Here is a 27,056-nt window from a genome sequence, read left to right as displayed (position 1 = left end):
GGAAAAATAAAGGCCACTAGTGCTGAAAAGATTTCTTTAAAACATTATGGCTCTGACTATGCTTAGGGTGGTGGTCTTGCTGGAAGGTGATCGTCCTAGATTTTCTCACAAAGTCTTATCTGACCAAGCACCTTTTTTACATGTTTGCTGTATCCCATACATTGCCTGTGGGAAACTACGTTTAGAACGTCATATGGATTTCTTTTTGCACTGGATTTTATTTAGGGGTACCAGAGTCCAGGAATCTTTATTTCTGCAAAATAAAATTAAAGCCATATATAATATTAAATCCACTTCAATTAGTAGTAGTTGCACAGTGGCACAGTTGGTAGCACTGTTGCCTTGTAGCAAGAAGGTCCTGGTTCACAGTCCAATGACATGCCTGTTAGATTAATTGGTCTCTCTAAATTGCCCTAGGTTTGTGAATGAGGGTGTGCATGGTTGTTTGTGCGTTGCCCTGCGATGGACTGGCGACGGTGTATCCTGCCCATAGACAGGAGATAAGCACCAGCTTCCCCGGGACCCACTATGGAAGAAGCGCTATAGAAAATGACTGACTGACTGACTTTTGTTGGGCACTATCAACACAATTATGTTTCTAATTTCATTGAGTTGTATTTTATAGTTATGCTTAAAGGTGCAGCTGTGTAATGTCAAAGAAATAGTCCTAATTTAAAAACCAAAGACAGAAACTTGTGTCAGAACTATCTTTGGTTGTAAAAATGAGTTGGAAGGAGATTTTACGTCCATCTCTGCCTGATGGTTGGGTTTTATTACGTGTGTTTTTTGTTTAGCCGTCCCCACAGCCCACAGAGGAAACCCATCCCTCGTGAGTAAATTGGACGGGGGGGGGGGGGGGGGGGGGGTGTTCACCATCGAGGCCTCAGTCTTCTGCCCTGTCATTGGTCACAAAAAAACCTGCACCAGTTTAAAAGCAGACGCCACGGTCTTCCCCCCTTTTTAGACAGAGCAACCCCTAAACACAGGGCAGATAGGGAGGGACTGACACACAAAGTTGCTGAGAGATAACAAGAGTTGGTTTCAGGATGCCTGCGTACTCCACCAACATGAGGCTGAAGTTCCCCATCCTGGCCTTGACTTTGGAGATTATCACCATCATCCTCTTTGCTCTGTTTGTGGTCTATGATGATGGGAAGGATCACCATGATGACCACCATAATAATAATGGCACTCAAAAATCTCCTTTGGATCTCTACCCTAGTAAGTGACGCTGAGCAGCGCTCGTGTATGGATTATTATGCTTTAACTCCAACTGAAGCTCACAGTTACACTGCATGTGTTGCAGCCTTTTAATTAGCTAAAGAAGCAGAGAAAATGTCTCAACACCAATGCTGTTTTTCTGACACAAGGTGAAATGTGGGAGGTAGCTGATATTTAAGCTAAACTTTCTTAGATATAATAGTTATGTAAACCTAAAATTGGGTGCTGTTCACTTTCACAGGAACATCTTTCCTTAAATGCTTTAGCTAAGACTACCAGCAAACAGACATAAAAGCTTTTGAAAGTCATTGCTGGAGCAGGTTGGTGAAGTGTGATAAAAAGAAAGGTTGTTTTCCTCTCTAACAGCCAGACAGATGCAGCCGAGAAGCGAAGAGGATCCTGTAGGAGAAAGTGTGTAGAAAGGTGGTTACATGTGATTTTCATTATGTGTCAAACAGGGATAATTACAGGCAGTCATAAGGTGGCCGGAGCAGCAAATTAATGCTTCTGGTGCTTGTGAAAATTTCATTTCCAGGTCATGTTTCTGGTGCTTTTTAAGAGGCACTGCAGCTCCTCTTTGCATCTGAACTACTTATCTGCATGTACATACACAGACGTTGCAGCTACAAGCTGTTGTTTGGTCTGCTGATGACGGGGCGGGGCAGGTGTGAGTCTCGGAGATTAGCTCAGCCACAACAATTTGAAAATCTTTCACCTCTTATAAATAGTTTAGTTCCATCATTAAACATTTATTTAAAGCTTTTATTTATCTAGGCAAAACCTAATCTAATTATCATGTTTTAAGGCTTACTTGGCTCTAAATTATATTTTTACTCCTTCAGAATTGTATTTATGATCATGAAAAATATAATGTAATATTGAAATTAATTCAAATGAAAAATGCTGAAAAATTGTTCATTCTTCTTGTGAAGGTGATGCAAAAACCATTCATTAATTAAAAAAAAGCTTTTTGTAATTTTATTTAGTTTTTTTAAACAATAAATGATAGAAGCAAATTCTTTTCAAATACTTTTCTGAAATTATGCAACTTTCCACATTTTAGTGAGAAATTAACATGAAAGAACAACAAATTTTGTGCCGCTTGCATCACTCTTCTTTACTCAGCTCTACAGATGCTCCTCCTTGGTGGGATTCTCGCCACTCACAGAGGCTGCTCACCCGTTTTATTTCACAGAGGTGAAGAACCTCTTTAGCTGACCTGACATACAGTGGAAACATATAAATTACCAAAAACTGGGCCTGATCTTCAAAGATTCCAAATAAGGAGCGCTGAATTGCTTGTGCAAAAGAAAAACAATTGCACATGCAATAAGTGGGTGTATTGCAATCGATCTACAAAGATTGAGTGCGCAATGGATCACAGGTGCAAAAATGGCCATATTTAAATGAGGAAATTGAGTGTTATACTGGTTGTCACTATAGAGTGTTGGAGAGCAGAGCGGCTGTAAGGAAAGATGAAATTTGAAGCCATGGAGTTGGAAGTAATATAAATAAAAAATATATAAATAATAATTACCGTGATTGCATTTATATAAGTATCTCAAAGTGCTACAAAACAATAATAAAACATTTAGTAACATGGAAATACTAAAAGCTGCAGTTAAACCATAAAATATCAGTCATAAAACCCAGAAAAGTACAGCTCCAATCGTTTGAACCAAACATAGCAAACCAAGGTAAGCCCATAATAATTTAATATAACATGAATGTCCTTCATACAGAGCCGTAATGGAACATTGAGGGAGGAAAAATGTATTAAATAATCTGTCTTGCGCACAAGGAGCATACAGGACAGTTTGATTATTTGTTTTTCCTTTAATGTCCCTTTGGCTCTGTCATGGTTTTCTGGTGGCTGTTAATGTTCAGTCTTGTTTGTTAAATAACACGACACAATATTTTTGAGTGCCAGTTTGCAGCTGTCTTTCAAACGGGCTAAATATAGACACAAAAACAGCGGCCGCAATCCATTCCAGGTTTGATAAATCGCATTGTGGGTGATAAGGAATTACATTTGCATATCCTCTTCCCATAAATTTGTATGTTTGGGTCATTATCTTATGTTTTGCATATTCATGAAGAATAACACGTAAAAGAGTTTGTGCCCATTGTTCGGCTCATTTTGCACACGCAGGTCGATTTGCACCTGATGGTAGATTAGCTTTGCACACGCAACCCAGTTTGCACATGGTTTTGTACATGTAAACCTTTTGAAGATCAGGGCCATTATGTATGAGCATGGTTTGCATAAACATCCTATTACTTCTGTTTATAAAGGTTGTGTGCATTCATTTTAGGGCTTTTGCATTTTAAACATTTGCTGTGGTCTGTTTGTTATTGAAGTGTACTCTGCAGTAAACACTGTATAGGAGTTGATGCTTTAGTGCACATTAAGATCTGGGTTAAAGCTTTTACACTTGGTTTTCCCAAATTACTGATGGAAAAAAGCTATTCCGATTGAGGAAGTAAATTGTATACATTTTAATCTTTCGAGTTTGGTTATACTTTAGTTTACGAAACATTTTAAAGTGTTTCCAATTTTCAAATATTCCAAACTTTTAAAGAAATTTAAAGGGTGATACAAAGGAAATTAAAGTAATGGTTTATTCAGAGTCAGCTTTTGAGAGTCTACCTCTCAAGGGCAGAATTACAAATAGGAAATTTGGAATTAGACGTTTTTTCCAACTTCCCAATCCAATATGGTCTCACACATAAACAGTGGTAATTAGCTGCAATGATTTACAAATGAGTTTGCACCCTATTTATTTAATTGTACGCCTACTAGTATACAAAATGTGGTACAGTGTTTGAATGCATGAATTTAGAAGTATATTCGTATCATCTTGTAAATGCTTTAGCTAACATTAGCTACAGTGCCCATCATCCACAACAGTAAAGATAGATAGCTACCGTTTTTCCAGCTCGCAACTGGACAACATGTTTGGTGGATGCAATGTTATTCCTATCCCAGGTCAAATTTCTGACCTCCAAAACAGTTGTAGAGCACAAAGGTTTTGTTTACTTTTTAAAACAGTTCTCATACCATTGCTCTTCTAATTTGTACCTGGATAAAGCTGGAAAATCCATGGCATGGCTGCTTTTGGTCTGTTGTGTTTCAGTCTTGATGCCAGAATTTGTATTTTTAACCTTGTATTATTGTTGTTATTGCTATTTTTAGTATTTAAATCACAGTAATGTTGTTTTTTTTATTTGTTTTTTTGGCAACACATTATTGGATTTTACTTTTTTGCCACGTTTTATAACTTATTGGAGCCTCTAACACTGCCTGTTACCCGTAACCTAAAAAAAAAAAACTCTTAAAGGTATGATAGATATCATATTAAATCAATTAGATGGATGTCAATTGATTGTGGGCATCTCTTTTCAAACGAGACACATGAAGCTAATTTTTTCCTCATGTTCTTTAAAACCAATCTAAGCAGCAGTGGCGCTGCAAATATAAATTTAAGGCAGCAGAGGACAAGTCAGTGAGTTGCAGGATTTATTAAATTATTATGTATTTATTTATTTACACTGAATCACAGGCCCTATAAATAATGAAAGCATAATCAAACTAAAAGCTCTGTTATAGCCTTCGGTTTTGGTGTGCAGGATTATCAATTGGCCCCTATATGGTCTTGTTTTTGAAACCCTTCTGGAGGCCCCTGATGTTATCTAACATGCATAAAAGTGTGGAATTTGTTTTCTCATCACCATTGCATGTACAAATATCTACCAACATGTTTCTTAGGTCACTGAAAAGTTCCTTAAAGCAGTTCTTTCCAGACTATAGATGATATTCAGCCAACAGTTCATCTAAAGCAAAGGAAATTAAGCCTATTGTTTACCAGCCCACATCTCTCCTCCTTGATGTGTTTCCCACATGCAAAGCTCATCATATCAAGCTTAAAGACTTTAGGGAAACAACAGCCTGACTTCCTGCCTGATGATGATGAGTTTTGAAGGAAGCACACAGTTCTATGTAAATCTTCCCTAAAAATACCTGAACTTAATTCTGAATTTAGAGCATTAGAGCATGTTTGTTCTTACTGTGGAGAGTGCCACATGACAAGAAAGCATCACTATTTTTGTGATTTAATGCATTTCTTCATGCTTTAGGAGTATATTAGGATCATGTGCACTTCATCAGAAATGCCACAGACCAACAGACCGACCTCTTATCTTTAAAATAAATTTTTCCAGAACACTATTCATGGTGGGATTAAATCGGTTTTACAGCAAACAGGTCACAACAATGTTACTTCTGTTAAGAAACACGACTCTTGTTAAGTTCACTAACCTTTTAATAAGTAATTTCAACCTAAAAACCAATGGAGTACAAGCATTACAAAACATGATAAAATAATTGAAAGTAAAAGCAGCATTTTTACTTTGAAGTGCTTCATTTAACTTGATCATGTCCTGGTTTAGCAGCAGAAGAAGTGACCTCTCCTTTTTATATCACGCTGCAGTGTTTCAGGATGTCCACGTCATGATCTTCATCGGCTTTGGGTTCTTGATGACGTTCCTCAAGAAATATGGGTTCAGTAGTGTGGGCATCAACATGCTGCTGGCTGCCTTCGGTCTCCAGTGGGGGCTCCTCATGCAGGGACTCTGGCACATGGATAATGGCAAGATTAAAATGAGCATCTTCAAGTACGTCTATGAAATGGCTGAACCAATGCAGTTAAAAACACAAAACATAATTATTTTAAAATGAACTTTTAGCTGTTGTTTACTTACATCAGTATTTAAGCCCCTTGCACTTTCTCACATTTTGTTATGTTACACAAGCTTCAATTCTTTTTGGGACTTTATGTGAAGTACTCATTGTGAGGTGGAAATAAAATTATAGTTTCTGATAAATAATAGACATCACCTATGTGTAATATAGTCATGAATGCAGCTGTTCTGTAAAGGCCAAGAGCCTTGTAAGAGAGCATTAGGACATGATGACTAAGCAACATGATGACCAAGCAACACAGCCGACAGGTAAGGGGTAAGGTTGTGGAGAGGTTTGCTTATAAAACAATATCTCAAACTGTGACCACTATGATTTGGCCATCTAGCTCAACCGACAGCTCACCTTAGAACATTAATCAGAAAAACAGTCAAGAGGGACAGCAGCATGATGCTGTAGGAATGCTTTTTTCACAGTGAAGGGGAAACTGTTCAGAGCTGAAAATAGATCAAGATAAACACAGGGCAACCTGGGAAGAAAATCAGTTAGAGTCTGCAAAAGGCTAAAGATTGGAGGTTCACCTTCCAGCAAGACAAGGCCCCTAATCGTACAGTCAAAGCTGCAATGGAGTGGTCTAGATCAAACAATTTTCTACTTATTGGAATGGCCCAGTCAAAGCCCTGACCTTTGTCATGTTGAGAATGTGTGGCAAGACTTAGAAACCAATATTCACCTACGAACCCCATTAAGTTCATTGGTGAGCTTCAATAGAGTGTGTAAAGTCTTCATTCTGTGGCTGTACCAAACCACTCCAGACATACCTCCATAAGACTTGTAGCTTACAATCGCAGCTCAGCAAGACTGAATACAAATTCACACCACACTTTGCAAATAATCATTTGAAAAATATTTTGAACCATTAATCCTTTTCCTCCGACTTCACATTCATTCACTATGTTGTGTTGGTCTATCATATAAAATCCCTATATAATAGTTTCTCTGGGTTTAATGTGACAAAATGTAAAAAATAAAAATTCAAGAGGTAAATAATTTTAGTTCTGATGATTAAGATCTTCTCATTTTGCTGCAGAATGATCAATGCAGACTTCAGCACAGCTACAGTCCTGATCTCGTTCGGTGCTGTTCTGGGTAAAACCAGCCCTGTGCAGCTCCTCATCATGACCATCTTGGAGATCACCATCTTCTCCATCAATGAGCATCTGGTGGTTGAAATTCTGAAAGTGAGTTTTTAAAGTATACAGGTCCTTCTCAAAATATTAGCATATTGTGATAAAGTTCATTATTTTCCATAATGTGATGATGAAAATTTAACATTCATATATTTTAGATTCATTGCACACTAACTGAAATATTTCAGGTCTTTTATTGTCTTAATACGGATGATTTTGGCATACAGCTCATGAAAACCCAAAATTCCTATCTCACAAAATTAGCATATCATTAAAAGGGTCTCTAAACGAGCTATGAACCTAATCATCTGAATCAACGAGTTAACTCTAAACACCTGCAAAAGATTCCTGGGACCTTTAAAACTCCCAGCCTGGTTCATCACTCAAAACCCCAATCATGGGTAAGACTGCCGACCTGACTGCTGTCCAGAAGGCCACTATTGACACCCTCAAGCAAGAGGGTAAGACACAGAAATAAATTTCTGTACAAATAGGTTGTTCCCAGAGTGCTGTATCAAGGCACCTCAGTGGGAAGTCTGTGGGAAGGAAAAAGTGTGGCAGAAAACGGTGCACAACGAGAAGAGGTGACCAGACCCTGAGGAAGATTGTGGAGAAGGGCCGATTCCAGACCTTGGGGGACCTGCGGAAGCAGTGGACTGAGTCTGGAGTAGAAACATCCAGAGCCACCGTGCACAGGTGTGTGCAGGAAATGGGCTGCAGGTGCCGCATTCCCCAGACCTGGGCTACAGAGAAGCAGCACTGGACTGTTGCTCAGTGGTCCAAAGTACTTTTTTCGGATGAAAGCAAATTCTGCATGTCATTCGGAAATCAAGGTGCCAGAGTCTGGAGGAAGACTGGGGAGAAGGAAATGCCAAAATGCCAGAAGTCCAGTGTCAAGTACCCACAGTCAGTGATGGTCTGGGGTGCCGTGTCAGCTGCTGGTGTTGGTCCACTGTGTTTTATCAAGGGCAGGGTCAATGCAGCTAGCTATCAGGAGATTTTGGAGCACTTCATGCTTCCATCTGCTGAAAAGCTTTATGGAGATGAAGATTTCATTTTTCAGCACGACCTGGCACCTGCTCACAGTGCCAAAACCACTGGTAAATAGTTTACTGACCATGGTATCACTGTGCTCAATTGGCCTGCCAACTCTCCTGACCTGAACCCCATAGAGAATCTGTGGGATATTGTGAAGAGAACGTTGAGAGACTCAAGACCCAACACTCTGGATGAGCTAAAGGCCGCTATCGAAGCATCCTGGGCCTCCATAAGACCTCAGCAGTGCCACAGGCTGATTGCCTCCATGCCACGCCGCATTGAAGCAGTAATTTCTGCCAAAGGATTCCCGACCAAGTATTGAGTGCATAACTGTACATGATTATTTGAAGGTTGACGTTTTTTGTATTAAAAACACTTTTCTTTTATTGGTCAGATGAAATATGCTAATTTTGTGAGATAGGAATTTTGGGTTTTCATGAGCTGTATGCCAAAATCATCCATATTAAGACAATAAAAGACCTGAAATATTTCAATTAGTGTGCAATGAATCTAAAATATATGAATGTTAAATTTTCATCATGACATTATGAAAAATAATGAACTTCATCACAATATGCTAATATTTTGAGAAGGACCTGTATGCCAAAGATTATATACCTAATCCTGGCATTTCACGTGAAAATACTGTAAAACATCTCATTTTACAGGCTAATGATGTTGGAGCATCAATGATAATACACGCTTTTGGAGCTTACTTTGGCTTGGCGGTGGCTCGGGTTCTTTATAGACCTACATTGAGAAACCGACATGAGAATGATGGATCTGTTTATCATTCCGATATGTTTGCAATGATTGGTAAGAGAAATTTACACTGTAATCAACTATTGTATGCATTATAAGGATGCACCATAAGGGAGCATAGATTAACCTCAAACGTAAAGTTTCAATGAAATAAACACGATAGTTAGTTGTGGTGATACCACGAAAATAATTCTTTCAAGACTTTTGTCTGAACAACTTTTCATAATGTTTACTTAATGTTTCTATTTCAATTCAATTTCTGTCTTTTGCTGCTGTCAGCTGTAATACATATTGTAATAAAAAGATGAATTACTCACATTTGGACTACTTCTGCCACCAAGTGGACACAAATAGCAGTGCAGCTTCTGACTTAGGGTTTTGACACCCATTGTTTGTCTTTTAAATTATGAGTCTTATCAGCCTCAATTAACTCCCTTGTTCTGCAGGAACCGTTTTCCTGTGGATGTTCTGGCCCAGCTTCAACTCAGCCATCGCTGACCCAGGTTACACTCAGCTTACTGCAGTGATCAACACCTATGTCTCTCTGGCTGCCTGTGTGCTCTCTGCTTACGCTGTCTCCAGCCTGGTAGAGCACAAAGGAAAACTGGACATGGTCAGGCACCTTACACTCATCTACAGTAGTTGACTAAAAATAATTTTGGGCTTTTACTCATCTAAATGCCTTTGTATTACCATAGGTGCACATACAGAATGCCACTCTGGCTGGTGGCGTTGCAGTGGGAACTTGTGCCGACATGCAGATCCAGCCATTTGGTGCTATGCTGATTGGTTTAGTGGCCGGTATCATTTCCACTCTGGGCTTCAAACATCTCTCTGTGAGTTGAAGACGAGCAAGTTAAAGTAAAAACAGCTCTTATAAATTACACCTAAATTACACAAGAGTTCTTCAAATGTAAAAACTTGGTCAAGTCCTCTTCATAACATGTAACAAGACTGAATATGTGACCTGAAAAAAAGAATATTTGAAAAGTCTAGCAAGGAACATTCAGACACCCTCTTCCCAGCAAAACTCTCCAGATCATTTTGGGGACCCCAGGGTGTTCCCGGTGCAGAACGATAATATTGTCCTTTCAGCAAGTTCTGGGTCTGCCAAGGTGTCCCCTGCCAGTAGGACAAGCCTAGAAGACAGGAGGCATGAAAGGAGCATCCTGGGTAGATATCCTCATCAAACTCCTTTCAACAAAGAGGAGCAGCAACTCTAGTCCAAGCTCATGCAAGCTGAGTAGAGCCACTCTACAGAGGAATCTCAGTCTAACTGTTTTTATCCAAGTTCTACCTCTCATTACCATATAGGTGAGGGTTGAAACCTACACAGACTAGTAAATCAAGAGCTTTACTTGTTGAAGCTTCTTTCTCATCACAAAAGACCAGAACAACTTCCTCATTGTTATAGAAGAGGCTCCAGTCTCTCTATTCATCTCCCACATCATCCACCTTGTGGAGCAGAACCTTTTTCCGGTTGAGAATCATGCCCTCAGACTCACTGTAAACAACTCTGTAGCAGAGAACCAGAGGTTTCCAAACCAGAAACACTCCCCTCCACGACTGCACTTTTAGAATCCGTCCATGAACACCACAACCAACATCACTAACAGTGATCCAAGGGACAGTCTTGGTAAAGTCCAACTTGCACATGGAACAAGCTTGATTTTGTGCCGAAAATACAGACAACCCTTGGTTAAAGAAATCGTGATAGAGCTTGAAATTATCCGGGGAGTCTCATATCCCTGTATCCCTTCAGAATACCTCAGGGGGGCACAGGCGAAATAATTACCCAGATCCTCAAAAACATTCGGACTGAACTCATAACTCTCTACTCTGTGGGTTGCTTAGGATTCTTCCTGAATCTAAGGTACAAGAATCAGTTGGCCTTTCTAACTATCTGTAAAAAATGTCAAAGGCAGTTTTATGAAAAGTGATGCAACAGAATTTAGGCACAATACATTCTTCTTCATCGTCAAAAATCGAGGTGTATAAGTACTACAAGGCAACTTTACAGTTCAATTAATTTCACCTAATGGTGTGGGACAGGTGAACTATGTCATATCGGTCATTTTTTAGCATTTTATGTTTTATATCTGCCTATCCTATCCAGGGTTGTTGTTCAGCAATGACACACCCTTCCTTTGTATAATGTCTGTATACATTATCTTATCATTGCTTAAGCACTTCTGGTTGGATGCCATTTGCATTTCACTGCTGTGTTCATGTGACGTGCAATGACAATAAAGACTAATCTAATCCATAAGGAACAAAGTTGAATAATCAGTAGTAATTATTATTCGTGAACAAATGTTACAAATAAACAAAAACCACCTTCTGAAACAGAATATTTTGTCTTTTTCCTTCCTCTGCAGCCGATCCTGTCATCCAACCTGGGTATCCAGGACACCTGTGGAGTCCACAACTTGCACGGGATGCCTGGCATCCTTGGAGGACTAGCTGGCATTGTTGCTGTGGCTTTGGGGAAGGCGGAAAAAGGGTAAATACTCCATGTACTGTAATTTAAAACATGCACTTACAATAGATTTGTTGCTCTGAAATAATTAAATTCTCACTTTAAATGTCAGCTCTGCAGCCATGCAAGCTGCTGCCCTGGCTTCGTCCCTCGGGTTCGCTCTGATTGGAGGTGCTATAACTGGTGAGTGGGGATAAAAACTGAAACAATGAAATATATGCACACATAGCTTATCACTGAATGCTTTATGATAGTGTAACAACAGCAACAACTGACTAACCAAATATTTCATTTTTTTTCTTCCAGGGCTTATAATGAAGCTGCCTTTCTGGGGACAGCCTCCAGACCAGAACTGCTTCGATGACTCTCTTTACTGGGAGGTAAGGATTCCCATTGCTCGTTCTGAGAAATCTCTGTTGCATTGTAAAAAGTAATTGCTTTTATCATGCATCTATTATTCTGCAGTTTTTGATTGTGCTACTTTGTGTCTCTTACAGGTTCCTGATGAGGAGGAGGAGAACGAAGGATGTCTGGCTGCTGCAGAAAACTCAAAGAACAAAGCAGAAGCTTGAATGTCGGCATATTGTCCCTTTAGATGAAAAGGAAGAAACAGAGGGTTTTCTTTTACAAGTTTTAATGGTCAGACATATTATTATGATCTGAGAATCTAAATTTAACACCACTTTAATGTTATTTTTACATGTTCTGTGTACAAAGATATCTACTTCCTTTAAAAATATTAACAAGAAACGACATACTTGGCAGATTTCAAATCAAAAATGAATCATTTTATTCAAACAAGCAGAAATACTGGTTCATCCAAATTATAGGGAAGCTAGAAATTACAATTTACAGGTTTTCACGAAGTATTTCATAACTATTAAAGCAATCAAAGCAGGTGACTTCTTTCCTTCCCTGCTGCAATGTAGCTACTCTTTTAAGCTTATGTTAAAATATTTTTTGTATTTCAAGGATACTACATGTATTTTTCTTGACATATGCATGTCTGCATAAACCTTTGGATGAAAAGAGGAGGTCTTTTCTCTGCTGCTTCACATGACCTCACTGGAGCCCGGTCCTTGTGTGAGGAGTTAGAGTCCAACAGCTCTGACTCGGGCTGGGATGGTCCCTTCGCCTTATAACTAATGAGCCTTTATATGTCTTATCTTCAATCACTTTCCAAGCATTTGCTGTTTTTCTGAGGACTATTGTACCATTTGTTAATGAAATGCATGTTACAGGCATGAGCTGGGTTTCATTTTTTCAGTTTTTTCCCCCGTATTTTTACATGTACATACAGTTTGTATATGGAGCGACATGGTCAGTTTTATCAAAGCTAACAATGGCAACTGGTACTGAGAATTAGAATTTTATTTTCATCTTATTTTACTCATCTTGTCTGTTCTCTATTAACAGGTTGCTGTAAGGTTCTGTCTAAATCTTTAAGAAAACTAAAAATGCAACAAGCCTCGTGTTTTTTTTCACAGTATAAAAGCTTCTCCTTTTGTTTGAAGTGCTTTTTATTTGTACTTCAAAATGTTACACTGAAGGCTTGATAAAACTGACTACGAAGAGGATTTATCAAACATTTGCAACGTTGTTTAATTGTCTGTCATGCCTTAAGCCACTGATATTACAATATATGTTGCTTCTGATTTCTATACATTGGGCATTTGCTCCTACTTGTACAATATACTAATGCAGTCATATAAAAAAACATTTCTACAATAATGCTGTCGATGTGCTACTTTCTTCCATACATCTCTGGGATTGGAATAAAAATGACTAACTTTCTCGTTACATCCATCAACTTCCTGTTTAACTCCACTATTTGGCCAAAAATATATTACAGTTCTTTGTGTCCAGGTCATATGTCTGCAGTGCAATATCTCATAGAAATTGGAATTGTTCAAAAGAGGTTTTATTTTATTTAAAAAAACAAAGATTTAGCAGTCACTCTTGCTTTCCAAAATATTTATATAAAACTATTAAATAACTGGTGTAAAAGAAAAAAATATTGTAAAAGTAATTCTTGAAACAAGAAAGTTTCAAGTCTAAGAATTTAAATAATTATGCAAATAATGGGAAAGTTTGTGGACCTGAATTGGTTATTTATTCCCTCTGACTGAAAGAAACGGATTTTTTTTTTTTAATGAACTCCTAAAATTTATTTTAAATTTTAAATTCTGATAGTAAAAATTTAAATGAAAGGAACAATTTCAAATAATGACTTATACAGGATTATCTGGTCATTTATTTGCATTTATTTACTGATGTTACAGTAATTTTAATAACCTTTGTTGGTGTTTCCCATTGAAGATATATTCTGATGTACTTATCCAATCCAGTCCATATTTTATTTTATTATTTACGTTAGTTAATTAGGGGCTGCATGGTGGTGCAGTTGCCTTGCAGCAAGAAGATCCTGGGTTCGGTTCCTGGCCTGGGGTGTTTCTGCATGGAGTTTGCATGTTCTCCCCGTGCATGCGTGGGTTTTCACCGGGTACTCCGGCCTGTTGGGTTATAATTGCTCACTCTAAATTGCCCTTAGTTGTATGAATGAGTGTGTGTGTGGTTGTTTGTGTGTTGCCCTGCGATGGACTGGCGACCTGTCCAGGGTGTACCCCGCCTCTCGCCCATAGACTGCTGGAGATAGTCACCAGCTCCCCCGTGACCTATTATGGAATAAGCGGTAGAAAATGACTGACTGACTGACGTTAGATAATTAAAGATTATTAAGCAGTTTTAATATTTTATTTTATTCCTTTTCATACTTCGTTTTGTACTTTACTGAAACGGAAACTGAAACATTTATGTTGCAACAAATTGCTCTTTAGAAAGTAGTAACGTTTTGGTTTTATGTCTTTTCATGAATAAAATATTATCTTAGAAAATCAGGAAATAGAGATGTCAATCTGACAAAATCTTGCGCGTTTGGTCGCCATTGATTGTGTTTTCATCCATTCGCCCCTAGGGGCGCTGTGCTACTTCCCTCTGGCGCCTGTTGTTTTGAACGTAGCCATTTGCAGTGCATCATGGGATAAAAATGTGTACAAAGATGGCTAACTGCTGCTAATTCGCCGGTGACAACTGGAAATAAATATCCATTTGACATTTTTTCCAAGTAGTTGTGGTGTCGTTACATATATGATGTGGTGACTGTAGCATCTTGTCGTTATGGTGAGTACAGGAACTATTGTTTCATCCGCACAGCATTAGCTTTAGCTTTAGCCTAACGTAGCTCTTATACTGCTGTAAATATAACTGCAAATGCAGTTCACGAATTAAAGTCTCGTATCTGCGTATTTTTACGTGTTAAAACAAATTTTTAGACCACTAATTAGAACTCCACTCGGTTTCATTTTGTAAGATGTAATATTATGGGAAGAAAACGTGACAGAGTTTAATAACAAATAAAACAATAAACATTTTCTTTGTGTTTGTAGTCAACCAGAGCGGAACGCAGGGTTTCCAGCTCCTCATCCAGGACAGATGAAAGGACGAGGTCAGGGAGCAGAGGTAGGTTAGCTTCTCTGTCATTTCATTATCACCGTAATGCCGAAGATGGAGATACAAGCTAACTTACTTCATTTCCCAACTTCTGCTTTCATTATAAGCCAAGTCAAAGGAGATGCTTCTTGGGGGGGGGGGGGGGGGGGCTTGATTCTTTGAGTCTTCTCTTCGTACTTTACATTATGCACTAGTGTACATTGGAGGGATTGTTGATGTATTGGACAAAGGATGTTGATCGAGGAGCTGTCAAGAATAAGGAAAACAGTAAAACCACAGAGAAGTTTCGTGGATGTCGTGAAGGAGTATATGCAGATGTTTGATGTGTCAGAGGAGGTTTTTAGGGATGGTTAAGTCTGAGAAAAAAGAAGATCATCCACTGTGGCAACCTTTAAAGGGAGCAGCCAAAAGAAGAGGACTTTAAGCAGTAACACAGAGCAACCCAGTGTTATGGATGTATGATTCTGTGGCCTTTTCTAATTATCTCTTTGCTGCCCCTAATTAAATATATCTGCCTTTGTTGCTAATCTGCCGCACCGCTCACTGCTACAGCTTACACAACATAACTGTTGATATCACATAAGATGCAACACATAGTCAAGGATAAACTGATACAAGAGGATGACACCCTTTAGGAGGGTTAAGAACCGGCATAGATAAAAGCAGGACTCATGCTCCATTCTTTGCTCCTCTCGGTTCATCCCTAAGAGGGGGGCCCGGTACCGAAGGTGTATGTCACTCTGTATCTGTTCAATTGTATACTCTGTACACTGATCATTTTGGCATTAAATCTTGATTTTATACTTAACCATTTCTCATTATTTCACAAGGTAAATACTTTGCTGGTTTTACTGGTTGGGTCTTGGACCTGGAGAGAAACGGACCCGTTGGTGCACAGGGAGGAAATAGTGTAAAAACTCCCATTTTACAAGATCATTGAACAAGCCTTAGATTTAAATGTACAGTTTAGATTATCAACAAATATGTTGTGGAAAATAACCCATTTTATGACACTTGTCAAGACTTAAAATTAGATATTCTTCCTCCAGTTTTATATAACTGCTTAATTTAAATTTACAGTAAATATGTGTACTTAAAAAAGGCCACAAGACTCACTCAGCAATCTAGAAGTTTGAATCTGACAGTCAGGTGTCTTTTTGTTTGTTTTTTTAGGAAGAGGAAAAAAGAAACGGAAACGAAGCCGTAGCAGATCATCTTCGTCATCTTCTAGCTCGTCATCTTCACCCTCCTCTTCCTCCTCCAGTTCTCACAGCTCTTCAAGTTCATCGCATTCATCAAGCAGCACCAGAAGTAGCTCTAGCAGCAGTGGTAAGTGTGTATAAAAATGCCCATGGCTTCAATGGATCAGTTTTTTTTTCACTTTATAATAAATTTAATACAAATTAATTTTGGAATAAATCCAGAAATAGAAAAAAAAAAGAATGGTCAAAATCTGTTCTTCTTCTCTTGCAATGCAACGCATAGTAGAGGACATGGTGTGCCCACAGAGAAAAGGGAACAGTTTGCCATCCGTCTTCTGTAGCCGGAAGGGATCCACCGTTGTTAAACATCCCTACAGATTAATAACTTATTACAATGTTGTTATCACTGCAGTTTTGGATCCTATGTGATAGACAAAGGTTTGTGACACATAAACACACAAATATAATCTTGTCAGTTGCAGATAACAGTGCAGGCAGTCTGGTTTAAGAAACAAAAACATTCAGTTAATCTGCTGTTTGAATGCCACAAACTCAGTAAACTGTGTAGTCTGATACATTCTTCGTGAATGCTGTTTTTTTTGCTTGTATCAGATGATATTTGTCTTAGTGCATCGTTTTCTTGCTGTTTTCAGACTCTCGCAGTAAATCCAGAAAGCAGTCCAAGAGAAGGAAAAAGGAGAAGCACAAAAAAGTAATGTAAACATGTTTTCTTTTTGAATTCTTTCCTCTTTATCTTTCAAAAATATATTTTTAGCTATTTTTCTTGGGTTCTGCAACAGAAAGGGAAGAAAGAGAAGAAGCAAAAGCGTAAAAAAGACAAGAAAGCAAAAGGAGGGGAGGACAAATCGGGACCTGTTCAGATTTCTAAGGTAGCAGAACATTCCTCCATTTCTCATGAGATTTTCTTTACCTGTCTTTTGTCTAAACTCTAAATCCAGTAAAAAAAAAAAAAAAAAAGAGGTCGGAGAACAAAATAAATTTTTCAATGTATAGAGCTTTGGACAGTTCTGACTCGATTAACAAATATCATAACTTGATTCTGTTAATGTTCATTTATGACCTAATGTTGAGGTCATAGATGAAGGCAGACTTCTGAAGCAAATAAGTGCGGCACTCTGCCAGTTTATGGTGAGTATCACATGCAAAAAGAAAATCATTTGGACCAGATCCATGTCGGATATTTGCAGGATGTGAGAAATTGAAAGGAAATCTTTTGAGATACAAGAAACAAGAAGAACTACAGGGGTTGGACAATGAAACTGAAACACCTGGATTTAGACCACAATAATTCATTAGTATGGTGTAGGGCCTCCTTTTGCAGCCAATACAGCATCAATTCATCTTGGGGATGACATATACAAGTCCTGCACAGTGGTCAGAGGGATTTTAAGCCATTCTTCTTGCAGGATAGTGGCCAGGTCACTACGTGATACTGGTGGAGGAAAACGTTTCCTGACTCGCTCCTCCAAAACACTCCAAAGTGGCTCAATAATATTTAGATCTGGTGACTGTGCAGGCCATGGGAGATGTTCAACTTCACTTTCATGTTCATCAAACCAATCTTTCACCAGTCTTGCTGTGTGTATTGGTGCATTGTCATCCTGATACACGGCACCGCCTTCAGGATACAATGTTTGAACCATTGGATGCACATGGTCCTCAAGAATGGTTCGGTAGTCCTTGGCAGTGACGCGCCCTTCTAGCACAAGTAGTGGGCCAAGGGAATGCCATGATATGGCAGCCCAAACCATCACTGATCCACCCCCATGCTTCACTCTGGGCATGCAACAGTCTGGGTGGTACGCTTCTTTGGGGCTTCGCCACACCGTAACTCTCCCAGATGTGGGGAAAACAGTAAAGGTGGACTCATCAGAGAACAATACATGTTTCACATTGTCCACAGCCCAAGATTTGCGCTCCTTGCACCATTGAAACTGACGTTTGGCATTGGAATGAGTGACCAAAGGTTTGGCTATAGCAGCCCGGCCGTGTATATTGACCTTGTGGAGCTCCGGACGGACAGTTCTGGTGGAAACAGGAGAGTTGAGGTGCACATTTAATTCTGTCGTGGTTTTATGTTTTTTGGATACAATCTGGGTTAGCACCCGAACATCCCTTTCAGACAGCTTCCTCTTGCGTCCACAGTTAATCCTGTTGGATGTGGTTCATCCTTCTTGGTGGTATGCTGACATTACCCTGGATACCGTGGCTCTTGATACATCACAAAGACTTGCTGTCTTGGTTACAGATGCGCCAGCAAGACGTGCACCAACAATTTGTCCTCTTTTGAACTCTGGTATGTCACCATAATGTTGTGTGCATTTCAATATTTTGAGCAAAACTGTGCTCTTACCCTGCTAATTGAACCTTCACACTCTGCTCTTACTGGTGCAATGTGCAATCAATGAAGACTGGCTACCAGGCTGGTCCAATTTAGCCATGAAACCTCCCACACTAAAATGACAGGTGTTTCAGTTTCATTGTCCAACCCCTGTAGTTGAAATACATTTAAGGTTGTGGTTGTAATGTGACACTGTTAAAAGTTCACAGGAAATGTAGTGGGAATTAGGACAGGATCTATTTTTTTTCAGCCAGGATGCAAATTTATATTTTTTAGCACATCCAAAGTGAACTTGTGTGTGTTAGAACTTAAAAATAGTCTATTCATTGTCCAACCCCTGTATATTCCACGTTTTGACTCAGTGGTGGAAGTAAAACAGTTACGTCATCAATCGATTTATAATCACGTTAGCCTTCTGAATCGTAATCAAATCGATTTGCCTGAAGGTTCCCTTCCTTGTTCCTTTTGCTGATATTTTTGGCGCACAGAGTTCCTATTATTATTTTCCAGACTCTATTCCAGAGGTCCCCGATTAAAATAGCAGGAGGTCCACTCCCTCCCTCATGCAAACACTTTGGGGTCCAAACATTTTAAATGAAGAGACAAAAATACTTTTTCATCTTTATTTAACATTTAATTAACAGTAGAGTTTTTTTTTTTTTTTTTTTTACTACTGATCAATTATTCATATGCCGAACAGAAAAGAGCAATCCAATTTAAGTAGTTGGAATGGCTCAGTCGAGCTGGGTATGTGAACTTGGTATAATTCTGCTCTCCTTGTTGTGCCTGTGGCAGGCAGGGCAATTTGCTTAACCTTTTCCTTAAGTGGCTGTAATTCTTTTCCATCTAAAAGTGTTTGTGCCACAGCTTCCATGCAGACTTTGATCATTTCCCAGTCAGTGAAAGGCTTTTTGTGTTTTCCCAAAATCCACTGTACTCAGTGAACACTCGTATGGTCGCTGTTTTTGAAACTCATCTGTGCACCAAATCGTTGTACTATGAGCAAGCGTGAGCTCCCAAGCTAGTAACTTAGCAACCCGCGTTGAAGGACCTGCATAGCTTCTTCTTTGTCATTTTCTGGCGGTTGGTGTAAAACGATGTGGTGCATTACTGCCGCCAGCTGGCTTGGAGTGTGGACCAGAATGTCGCTGACCTACATAGCTCTCCGTCACACCTTTTCAAAAGTCAGACGCACAGCTGGCAACAATAAAATGTTTATATCTACATAGTAAATGAGAAAATGCTTTGCGGTTAGGGTAGCAGCAGCTGCAGGCCTGACTGAAATTGTCTGACTTGCATGCTGTGCAGCCCTGGGCCAGACGCTCCACATGGTTATACCATATTAACACGAGATGCGGCGCAAGTGAAGTTAGACACTGTTGGACAACATGGAGTAATATATAAATGTTTAAAATCAGGTTGGGTCCAGATTGGACGGCACATCCTTGACCTCTGCTCTATTCTAAAGATATTACCTGCCACACATGCTGTTTGAACAAACTACAATAGATATAAGACAATCAAGTCCAGATCTGATTGGTCAGAGTTTTGCATATTATTAACTTGAGCAGATCTAAGTTCATCCAGAAGCCAATAAATCACATTGCTGAACCAGTGCTGTGTTGCTTCACGAAACAATAAATCCAAACCAGCTGAATATTTTGTACTTGAATGTGAAAAGAGACGATAGACAGACTTTTTTAAATTTGAGGTTGGAAAAGTGTTGAATTTTGAAATGGAAGAAATTGCAGGAACTCTGTTCACAAAACTACGTATTTCTGTCTAAGTCAACCTAAAAAAGGAGCTTGATTCACTCCCAAAAGTCATATTAAATTAAAACAACTATATTCACCCTTTTTTCATGATTAAAATTGTTACAGTTTCAAAACCAATGAAATTCACTTTATAGTTGATAGCGATTGAACATTTGATTAATTCAAACTTTGTAATGGCACGAATTTTCCTCTTTTAACTCTCTAAGACTTAATATAAGTTGCATTTCTACATGATTTTAATTTATAACGTTTCCTGATTTGTGTCATTTTCTTTTTAGTATTTAAAAGACAGAGACAAAGGCAAGTACAGCATGATTTCAGGGAAGAAGATAAAGATGAAAGTAAAGAAGTCAAAAAAAGACAAACAGGTAATCCTATTTTCTCATTTAAATAAACCAAAAGACTTTTTAAGGTTTCTCATTTAATTACATTTCCATTTTGCTTTTGTGCATAACAGCGTGATAAAAATCGAGCAGAACTTCTCGACTTCTTGAACTCTACCCTGTGAAGCAGCCGTGGACGCCCCCCTTGTTGGTCAAAGGTGGCAACGTCTCCAGGACTCAGGAAATAGCTGCTCCCACTTCCCCTGAGCGAAGGACAGGCAATAAACAGAAGTGATTTTTGTTTTTTCACCACATAGGGGCAGCAGCGAACTGGATCCGATGAGGGACCTGTCTATTCTCTGAAGTTCAGATTCACTCAGTTCACTAACTACATTTTCACCTTGTTGCTGTGCAGGTGGTTACCTTGGGTCCAGTGTAAGAACTGTTATGTAGAAAGTTTTGTTTTTGATCAGATGTTGTTTGTTAACTATGCTTTAGGTTGAAACACCATTTAAACGCCTAATCCACCAGTTCAGCATGTTTGAATCTGATGACCAAATCAAACACAAACCTGTCTGAGTCATGGAAATGTTTGCTTTGTGTGCAAATATCTTTTCAGGGCCTGACATCTATTTCTGTTTAAAAACAAAAAGAAATTCTTCTATAAAGTTAGAACTCTATTTTTAAAAATATTTTTGACCAACCCTTTAAAATGGCCAAAACATTCATTTTAGAAAATTGATCATTAAGTTTCCAGTTGTGTTTGACGTATTAATGGTGTTCTGTTCCAGTACGTCTGTTGGGGAAGAAAAAGCATTTTTTGTTAGTTTTCTTTGTATGAAACCAGTTTGAATCGATGTTTGTAAGATGGTGCGTACAAATCCATTTGTACAGTGTGGCGAAGGGACAGCAAATAAACCGCTGGCGAGATTTCACTCAAAAAGATTTTATTGAATGTGTTTTTGCGTTTTCTTTTTAAACCCTCTTGAAAAGGGGGAAAAGCTTTCAATTTTCTAACCTTGGGTGCATTCTGCTAGTAAGTCCTTGTGTGCGGTTTTCACATATGGAGGATGACTCACTCTTTTGAACTGTATAGAAGAGCCTCCTACAGAAACATTTTGCACTTTATGGACATTTCACACATTTAGCTTTTCTGTTTTGACCAAGGGAGCCACATCACCCCCCATCAAAAAAGCTTTAAAATTACTTCAATAATTTGTAAATAATACTATTAGGCTGCAGTATAAATAGCGCTCAATGCTTTGATGCCAAATTTCTACAAAATAAGAGACATCACTGCAAAATATAATCTCTGGCAACTTATTTAACTGCTTCAAGTACTGAAAACTTGTTGCAAGGTACAGAGAATCTTGCCTTGCCCTTGAACCTGTTAGACATGAAGTCTCAGATATCAGTCCCACTGAAACGTCCACCTGTAACACGTGTCCTTTAAAACACCTTTAAGACATCAGACAACTCTACTACTGCCGCTGCTTCCTTTGTATCTAAAGTCGGGCATGCTCCACACCCTCTGCGCCCTCTCCTCTCTCTCCATCCCCTTCTCCACATCCTCAGAGACGGTTTTGAGGTCACTCAGGCCCGTCCCACTGGCCACCGCAGTGGTGAGGCCCGTCGTGCTTCCAAACGGGTTGATCTTGATCCGAGACCTGAAGTTCATGCTCATGGCTCGCTTGTTGTTCCACTGGCGGGCCAGCCGCTGCGTCTCCTGCTCCTCCTTCAGCTGATCCAGAGTTTCCAGGAGGACGGAACGGAAGTGGCCGGAAACCTCGTGTACCTCGGGCTCGTTGGCCTGGATAACATCCCTAAACCTGTGAAGAGAAATTAAGAAACCAGGATCTTAGAACAGGAATTGGTCATAAAGATGTCACAAAAGTAGAGAAATTGGATGATAATTTATACATTTCATCTACTGATTTTGGCCCCTTCATGAGTCGGTTTGTTTAATATTTTATCCTCATGCATAAAATGATGAATAAATCAGTTAGAGTGCCTTGAAAAGTATCAATACCCATTTAACTTTTTTTTTTCTCATGTTGCAACCTGAAACTTTAATGTATTTTACTAGCATTTTACATAATAGACAAACTCAATGTAAAGTTGGATTGTGAAGTGGAATAAAAAGGAGACATTTAATAAATTATTTACACACCTAAACCTCAAATGTCTGTCAACCCTGCTTAGAAAATACTCTTTTACAACCCCCTTTTATGGCGACAGCTACCTTTTGGGCATGTCTCTACCAGATTTGTACATCTAGAGACTAAAATCTATGTCAATTCTTCATTGCAAAATGAAATCCTCCCTTCATCCTCACCATCTTGACCAGCAGCATTACATATAGATAAATCGACAAATTGCTTGGAGAGCAGCTAGGAAAATCATCAGGACAAGACGGAAAACATCAGTAATCAAAAAGATCCTTCCATGTCCTCTGTTTAACCTCCTGCCAGCTGGAGGACAATCCCACAAATAAACAGAAGTGCAACAAAATCCTTCCTCAGGCAACTAAGCTGCATAATTCCCAGTAACATTCACATGGCAAGCTCAACTTTTAACAGTTTTAAGAAATGACAAATAAAAGTCAGTTAATACTTGTCAAATTAATTTTGAAAGCAGCCTTCAAAAAAACTGCCAGTAGTCATAGTGTTAAAAACGTACTACACACTACATTAAGAGCCAATAAGTATAAAAGCATGTTAAGACAAGATTTTAAAACCATAAGAGTTTCAGTTTGTCTGACATACAGGTCCTTCTCAAAATATTAGCATATTGTGATAAAGTTCATTATTTTCCATAATGTCATGATGAAAATTTAACATTCATATATTTTAGATTCATTGCACACTAACTCAAATATTTCAGGTCTTTTATTGTCTTAATACGGATGATTTTGGCATACAGCTCATGAAAACCCAACATTCCTATCTCACAAAATTAGCATATTATTAAAAGGGTCTCTAAACGAGATATGAACCTAATCATCTGAATCAACGAGTTAACTCTAAACACCTGCAAAAGATTCCTGAGGCCTTTAAAACTCCCAGCCTGGTTCATCACTCAAAACCCCAATCATGGGTAAGACTGCCGACCTGACTGCTGTCCAGAAGGCCACTATTGACACCCTCAAGCAAGAGGGTAAGACAGAAATAAATTTCTGAACGAATAGGCTGTTCCCAGAGTGCTGTATCAAGGCACCTCAGTGGGAAGTCTGTGGGAAGGAAAAAGTGTGGCAGAAAACGCTGCACAACGAGAAGAGGTGACCAGACCCTGAGGAAGATTGTGGAGAAGGGCCGATTCCAGACCTTGGGGGACCTGCGGAAGCAGTGGACTGAGTCTGGAGTAGAAACATCCAGAGCCACCGTGCACAGACGTGTGCAGGAAATGGGCTACAGGTGCCGCATTCCCCAGGTCAAGCCACTTTTGAACCAGAAACAGCGGCAGAAGCGCCTGACCTGGGCTACAGAGAAGCAGCACTGGACTGTTGCTCAGTGGTCCAAAGTACTTTTTTCGGATGAAAGCAAATTCTGCATGTCATTCGGAAATCAAGGTGCCAGAGTCTGGAGGAAGACTGGGGAGAAGGAAATGCCAAAATGCCAGAAGTCCAGTGTCAAGTACCCACAGTCAGTGATGGTCTGGGGTGCCGTGTCAGCTGCTGGTGTTGGTCCACTGTGTTTTATCAAGGGCAGGGTCAATGCAGCTAGCTATCAGGAGATTTTGGAGCACTTCATGCTTCCATTAGCTGAAAAGCTTTATGGAGATGAAGATTTCATTTTTCAGCACGACCTGGCACCTGCTCACAGTGCCAAAACCACTGGTAAATGGTTTACTGACCATGGTATCACTGTGCTCAATTGGCCTGCCAACTCTCCTGACCTGAACCCCATAGAGAATCTGTGGGATATTGTGAAGAGAACGTTGAGAGACTCAAGACCCAACACTCTGGATGAGCTAAAGGCCGCTATCGAAGCATCCTGGGCCTCCATAAGACCTCAGCAGTGCCACAGGCGGATTGCCTCCATGCCACGCCGCATAGAAGCAGTCATTTCTGTCAAAGGAATCCCGACCAAGTATTGAGTGCATAACTGTACATTATTTGAAGGTTGACGTTTTTTGTATTAAATACACTTTTCTTTTATTGGTCGGATGAAATATGCTAATTTTGTGAGATAGGAATTTTGGGTTTTCATGAGCTGTATGCCAAAATCATCCGTATTAAGACAATAAAAGACCTGAAATATTTCAGTTAGTGTGCAATGAATCTAAAATATATGAATGTTAAATTTTCATCATGACATTATGGAAAATAATTAACTTTATCGCAATATGCTAATATTTTGAGAAGGACCTGTACAGAGACAGACGATGCCCATGTTTCTCCCAGGGATTTCTTGAGCTCCAAATGTATGAATAACAGTAAAACCAGATTCCTAAAAAAAAAAAATGCAAAGAAAGCTACGGTCATCAGTAGAACTGATTGAGAAGTTTATTACAAATTAGGCGTACCACAAATTTGAATTTATAGGCAAAAGCTCTCTTAAGTAAATTTATACACAGTGAGTTAAATATGCTCACCTATTAAACATCCTTTAACCTGGGGTAGAGAAACCAGACGTTGGTGATGGCTTAATTCTGGCTAGATATTGACCGAACTTCCTATCAGAACTGCTTGGAGTCATTTAAATGAGGTGGTTTCCAGGCAATGGATCCATCTTTTAAATGTTCATACATTTTCTGTAGAGTGTAGATTGGGGTCATGCCAGAACCTTAATGTTAGTCTGCTTTATTCATTTCAAGTTCAGTTTTTTTATTAGTTTCAGATTGGTGTCAAACCAAGTTTAAACCATCTGACCTAAACGGATATTGGTTAGGATGTTCAGGAACAACCCAGGAGCCACCAACACTCTGGTCGGACATAAACTGGAAGATGCTGGTGTCACCAGTGTGAATGTCCACACTGAAGCCCGTTTTACATCACTGTTGACTGAGGTTGCTGACCATAAAAGATGCCCCTTATGGACAATCCAAATGCCTTCTGGAGAAAAGATTTCTATTCAGATGAGACAAAGATTAAGCAATTTGACCATTTTAACAAAACCAAACGTTTGGAAAAGTCAAAGTGAGGCTGTTGAAGCGATTTCTCCAACCTCATTTCAAATCAACAACTAAGTGGTTAAAATTTAGATACAGCTGGGTATCAAAAAAATAGAATAATGAACCCAAAACACACGTCAAAACTGGTTTTGGAATGGATGAAGATGCCTAACATTAAGCTTCTGGATTAGCCTTGAACTCAACCCTACTGACAATTTCTGGTCTTAAGTCCTTGGAAGGAAACCAACTAGTTTTAAGGAAGAAACTACCAATTCTAATGACAAGAGTACACAAATATCCCGACAAAATTACAGCATGCCAGACGCTTGTTGGTGGCTTCAAAAGGAGTGTGGTTTCTCTGCAAGTTTCCAAAACATCTTTATTCAAATATTAGTGGTATTTATTTATATGAGGCTGTATGCACAGTAGAACTATGAAACAAGGTTTAAAGAAAACCATAACCATGAATCAAGACATTACTGAATTTGAACACAGACACAGAAAACTAGGGTTCACTAACTAAACACACAGGTCAACAGTAATCCATAATCTCAACCACAAACATAAACAGGATGAGTCACACCTGCCAAGATGTTCTCACACATGTATGCTTGAAAGAACACAAATTATGAGACCGACAGACAGGATTTTATTAATCTGAAATTATCATCCAGGGTTTGGACAAAAACATTAAAACGATGAAAAACATGGAACAGAACAGCCCAGGATAACAGTCATTTGTTCCCCCCACCTGTGTGAACACCACACTCCTGCCAAGCTCCCAATTACCACTCTGCCTCCCCACAGGAGATGGCTTTGCCTTAATAGGCCTTTAAGCACATGTTTTCTGGGAACATGCTTCCCACTTGATGGCTTCTATAAAGTGATATTTGGCCCTCAACCTCACCTGACTGCAAGTGTTGAACTTTGCTTTGGCTTTGCAACATTTTATAATTTACTAATAACATCAGAAATCCCTTTTATTTAAAGAGAAAAAATAAATAAGCATTCTTTTATTCTGTCCAGATGGTAACAAATAGGTTAAAACGTCAAGTTGAAAATTTTTTCTTGTAAGAACCAACACAATATATGGGTGCATGAGCAAAAACCTTATCAAATATGTAGCTGTTGTTTGTTGTTTGTGATTGTCAGTGTTTAAGACTGCAGCTACTTTCCAAGAACAGCTGGTGAGGTGAGCTCAGAACATCTCTGCTGCAGATTAAACATCGGAGATGTGCTGGATGACACAGACGAGAGCCAGAATGATCAGTTTCTTTAAGTGATCTGCAATTGATGACCACGCTTAGAGTTACTTAAAATGTTTTTGTTTATGCAAAGAATACATGCCTGGATTTTTTTGTACATCATCAGTACAAAAAAAGA

The 27,056-nt window shown here is 39.1% G+C and overlaps 3 protein-coding genes across 4 annotated transcripts in view; 2 read left to right on the top strand and 1 right to left on the bottom strand.

The window, feature by feature from the left end:
* Positions 1-969: 969 nt before the first annotated feature.
* Positions 970-13,120, top strand: rhag (Rh associated glycoprotein). The gene is made up of 10 exons (XM_047389045.1): positions 970-1,221; positions 5,712-5,895; positions 7,011-7,161; positions 8,817-8,964; positions 9,357-9,523; positions 9,609-9,746; positions 11,289-11,413; positions 11,502-11,572; positions 11,696-11,769; positions 11,887-13,120. Exons 1-10 carry the CDS (start codon positions 1,047-1,049, stop codon positions 11,959-11,961), a joined length of 1,308 nt encoding a protein of 435 aa, XP_047245001.1. The 5' UTR covers positions 970-1,046; the 3' UTR covers positions 11,962-13,120.
* A 1,282-nt stretch (positions 13,121-14,402) lies between these two features.
* On the top strand, positions 14,403-21,511 carry si:ch211-22i13.2 (uncharacterized protein LOC553945 homolog). 2 transcript variants are annotated; one of them, XM_047388648.1, is made up of 7 exons: positions 14,408-14,569; positions 14,836-14,908; positions 16,073-16,228; positions 16,755-16,813; positions 16,902-16,991; positions 20,517-20,606; positions 20,696-21,511. In XM_047388648.1, exons 1-7 carry the CDS (start codon positions 14,567-14,569, stop codon positions 20,744-20,746), a joined length of 522 nt encoding a protein of 173 aa, XP_047244604.1. In that variant the 5' UTR covers positions 14,408-14,566; the 3' UTR covers positions 20,747-21,511. The 2 variants fall into 2 exon arrangements, with proteins under 2 accessions (XP_047244605.1, XP_047244604.1); XM_047388649.1 differs by lacking the exon at positions 16,902-16,991 and having other exon boundaries at positions 14,403-14,569.
* rd3 (retinal degeneration 3, GUCY2D regulator) overlaps positions 21,492-27,056 on the bottom strand; it is a 36,933-nt gene continuing 31,368 nt past the window's right edge. The window contains exon 3 of the mRNA XM_047388647.1: positions 21,492-22,390. Within this exon, the coding sequence (XP_047244603.1) occupies positions 22,030-22,390 (361 nt within the window). The 3' untranslated portion in view covers positions 21,492-22,029. The remainder of the gene's footprint in view (positions 22,391-27,056) is intronic.

The sequence above is a fragment of the Girardinichthys multiradiatus genome, chromosome 15 (assembly GCF_021462225.1).
Source record: "Girardinichthys multiradiatus isolate DD_20200921_A chromosome 15, DD_fGirMul_XY1, whole genome shotgun sequence".
Classification (NCBI taxonomy): domain Eukaryota; kingdom Metazoa; phylum Chordata; class Actinopteri; order Cyprinodontiformes; family Goodeidae; genus Girardinichthys; species Girardinichthys multiradiatus.
This window is presented reverse-complemented; position numbering and strand designations above follow the sequence as displayed.

What these genes read in the sequence shown, in the direction of transcription:
- rhag (XM_047389045.1), top strand. Translation starts at nt 1,047, where the DNA reads ATGCCTGCGTACTCCACCAACATGAGGCTGAAGTTCCCCATCCTGGCC. An exon ending in ACAAAGGAAAACTGGACATG is followed by an intron (nt 9,524 to 9,608) that starts GTCAGGCACCTT and finishes GTATTACCATAG; the next exon opens with GTGCACATACAGAATGCCAC. An exon ending in GATTGGAGGTGCTATAACTG is followed by an intron (nt 11,573 to 11,695) that starts GTGAGTGGGGAT and finishes TTTTTCTTCCAG; the next exon opens with GGCTTATAATGAAGCTGCCT.
- si:ch211-22i13.2 (XM_047388648.1), top strand. An exon ending in GACGAGGTCAGGGAGCAGAG is followed by an intron (nt 14,909 to 16,072) that starts GTAGGTTAGCTT and finishes TTGTTTTTTTAG; the next exon opens with GAAGAGGAAAAAAGAAACGG. An exon ending in AGTCAAAAAAAGACAAACAG is followed by an intron (nt 20,607 to 20,695) that starts GTAATCCTATTT and finishes TGTGCATAACAG; the next exon opens with CGTGATAAAAATCGAGCAGA.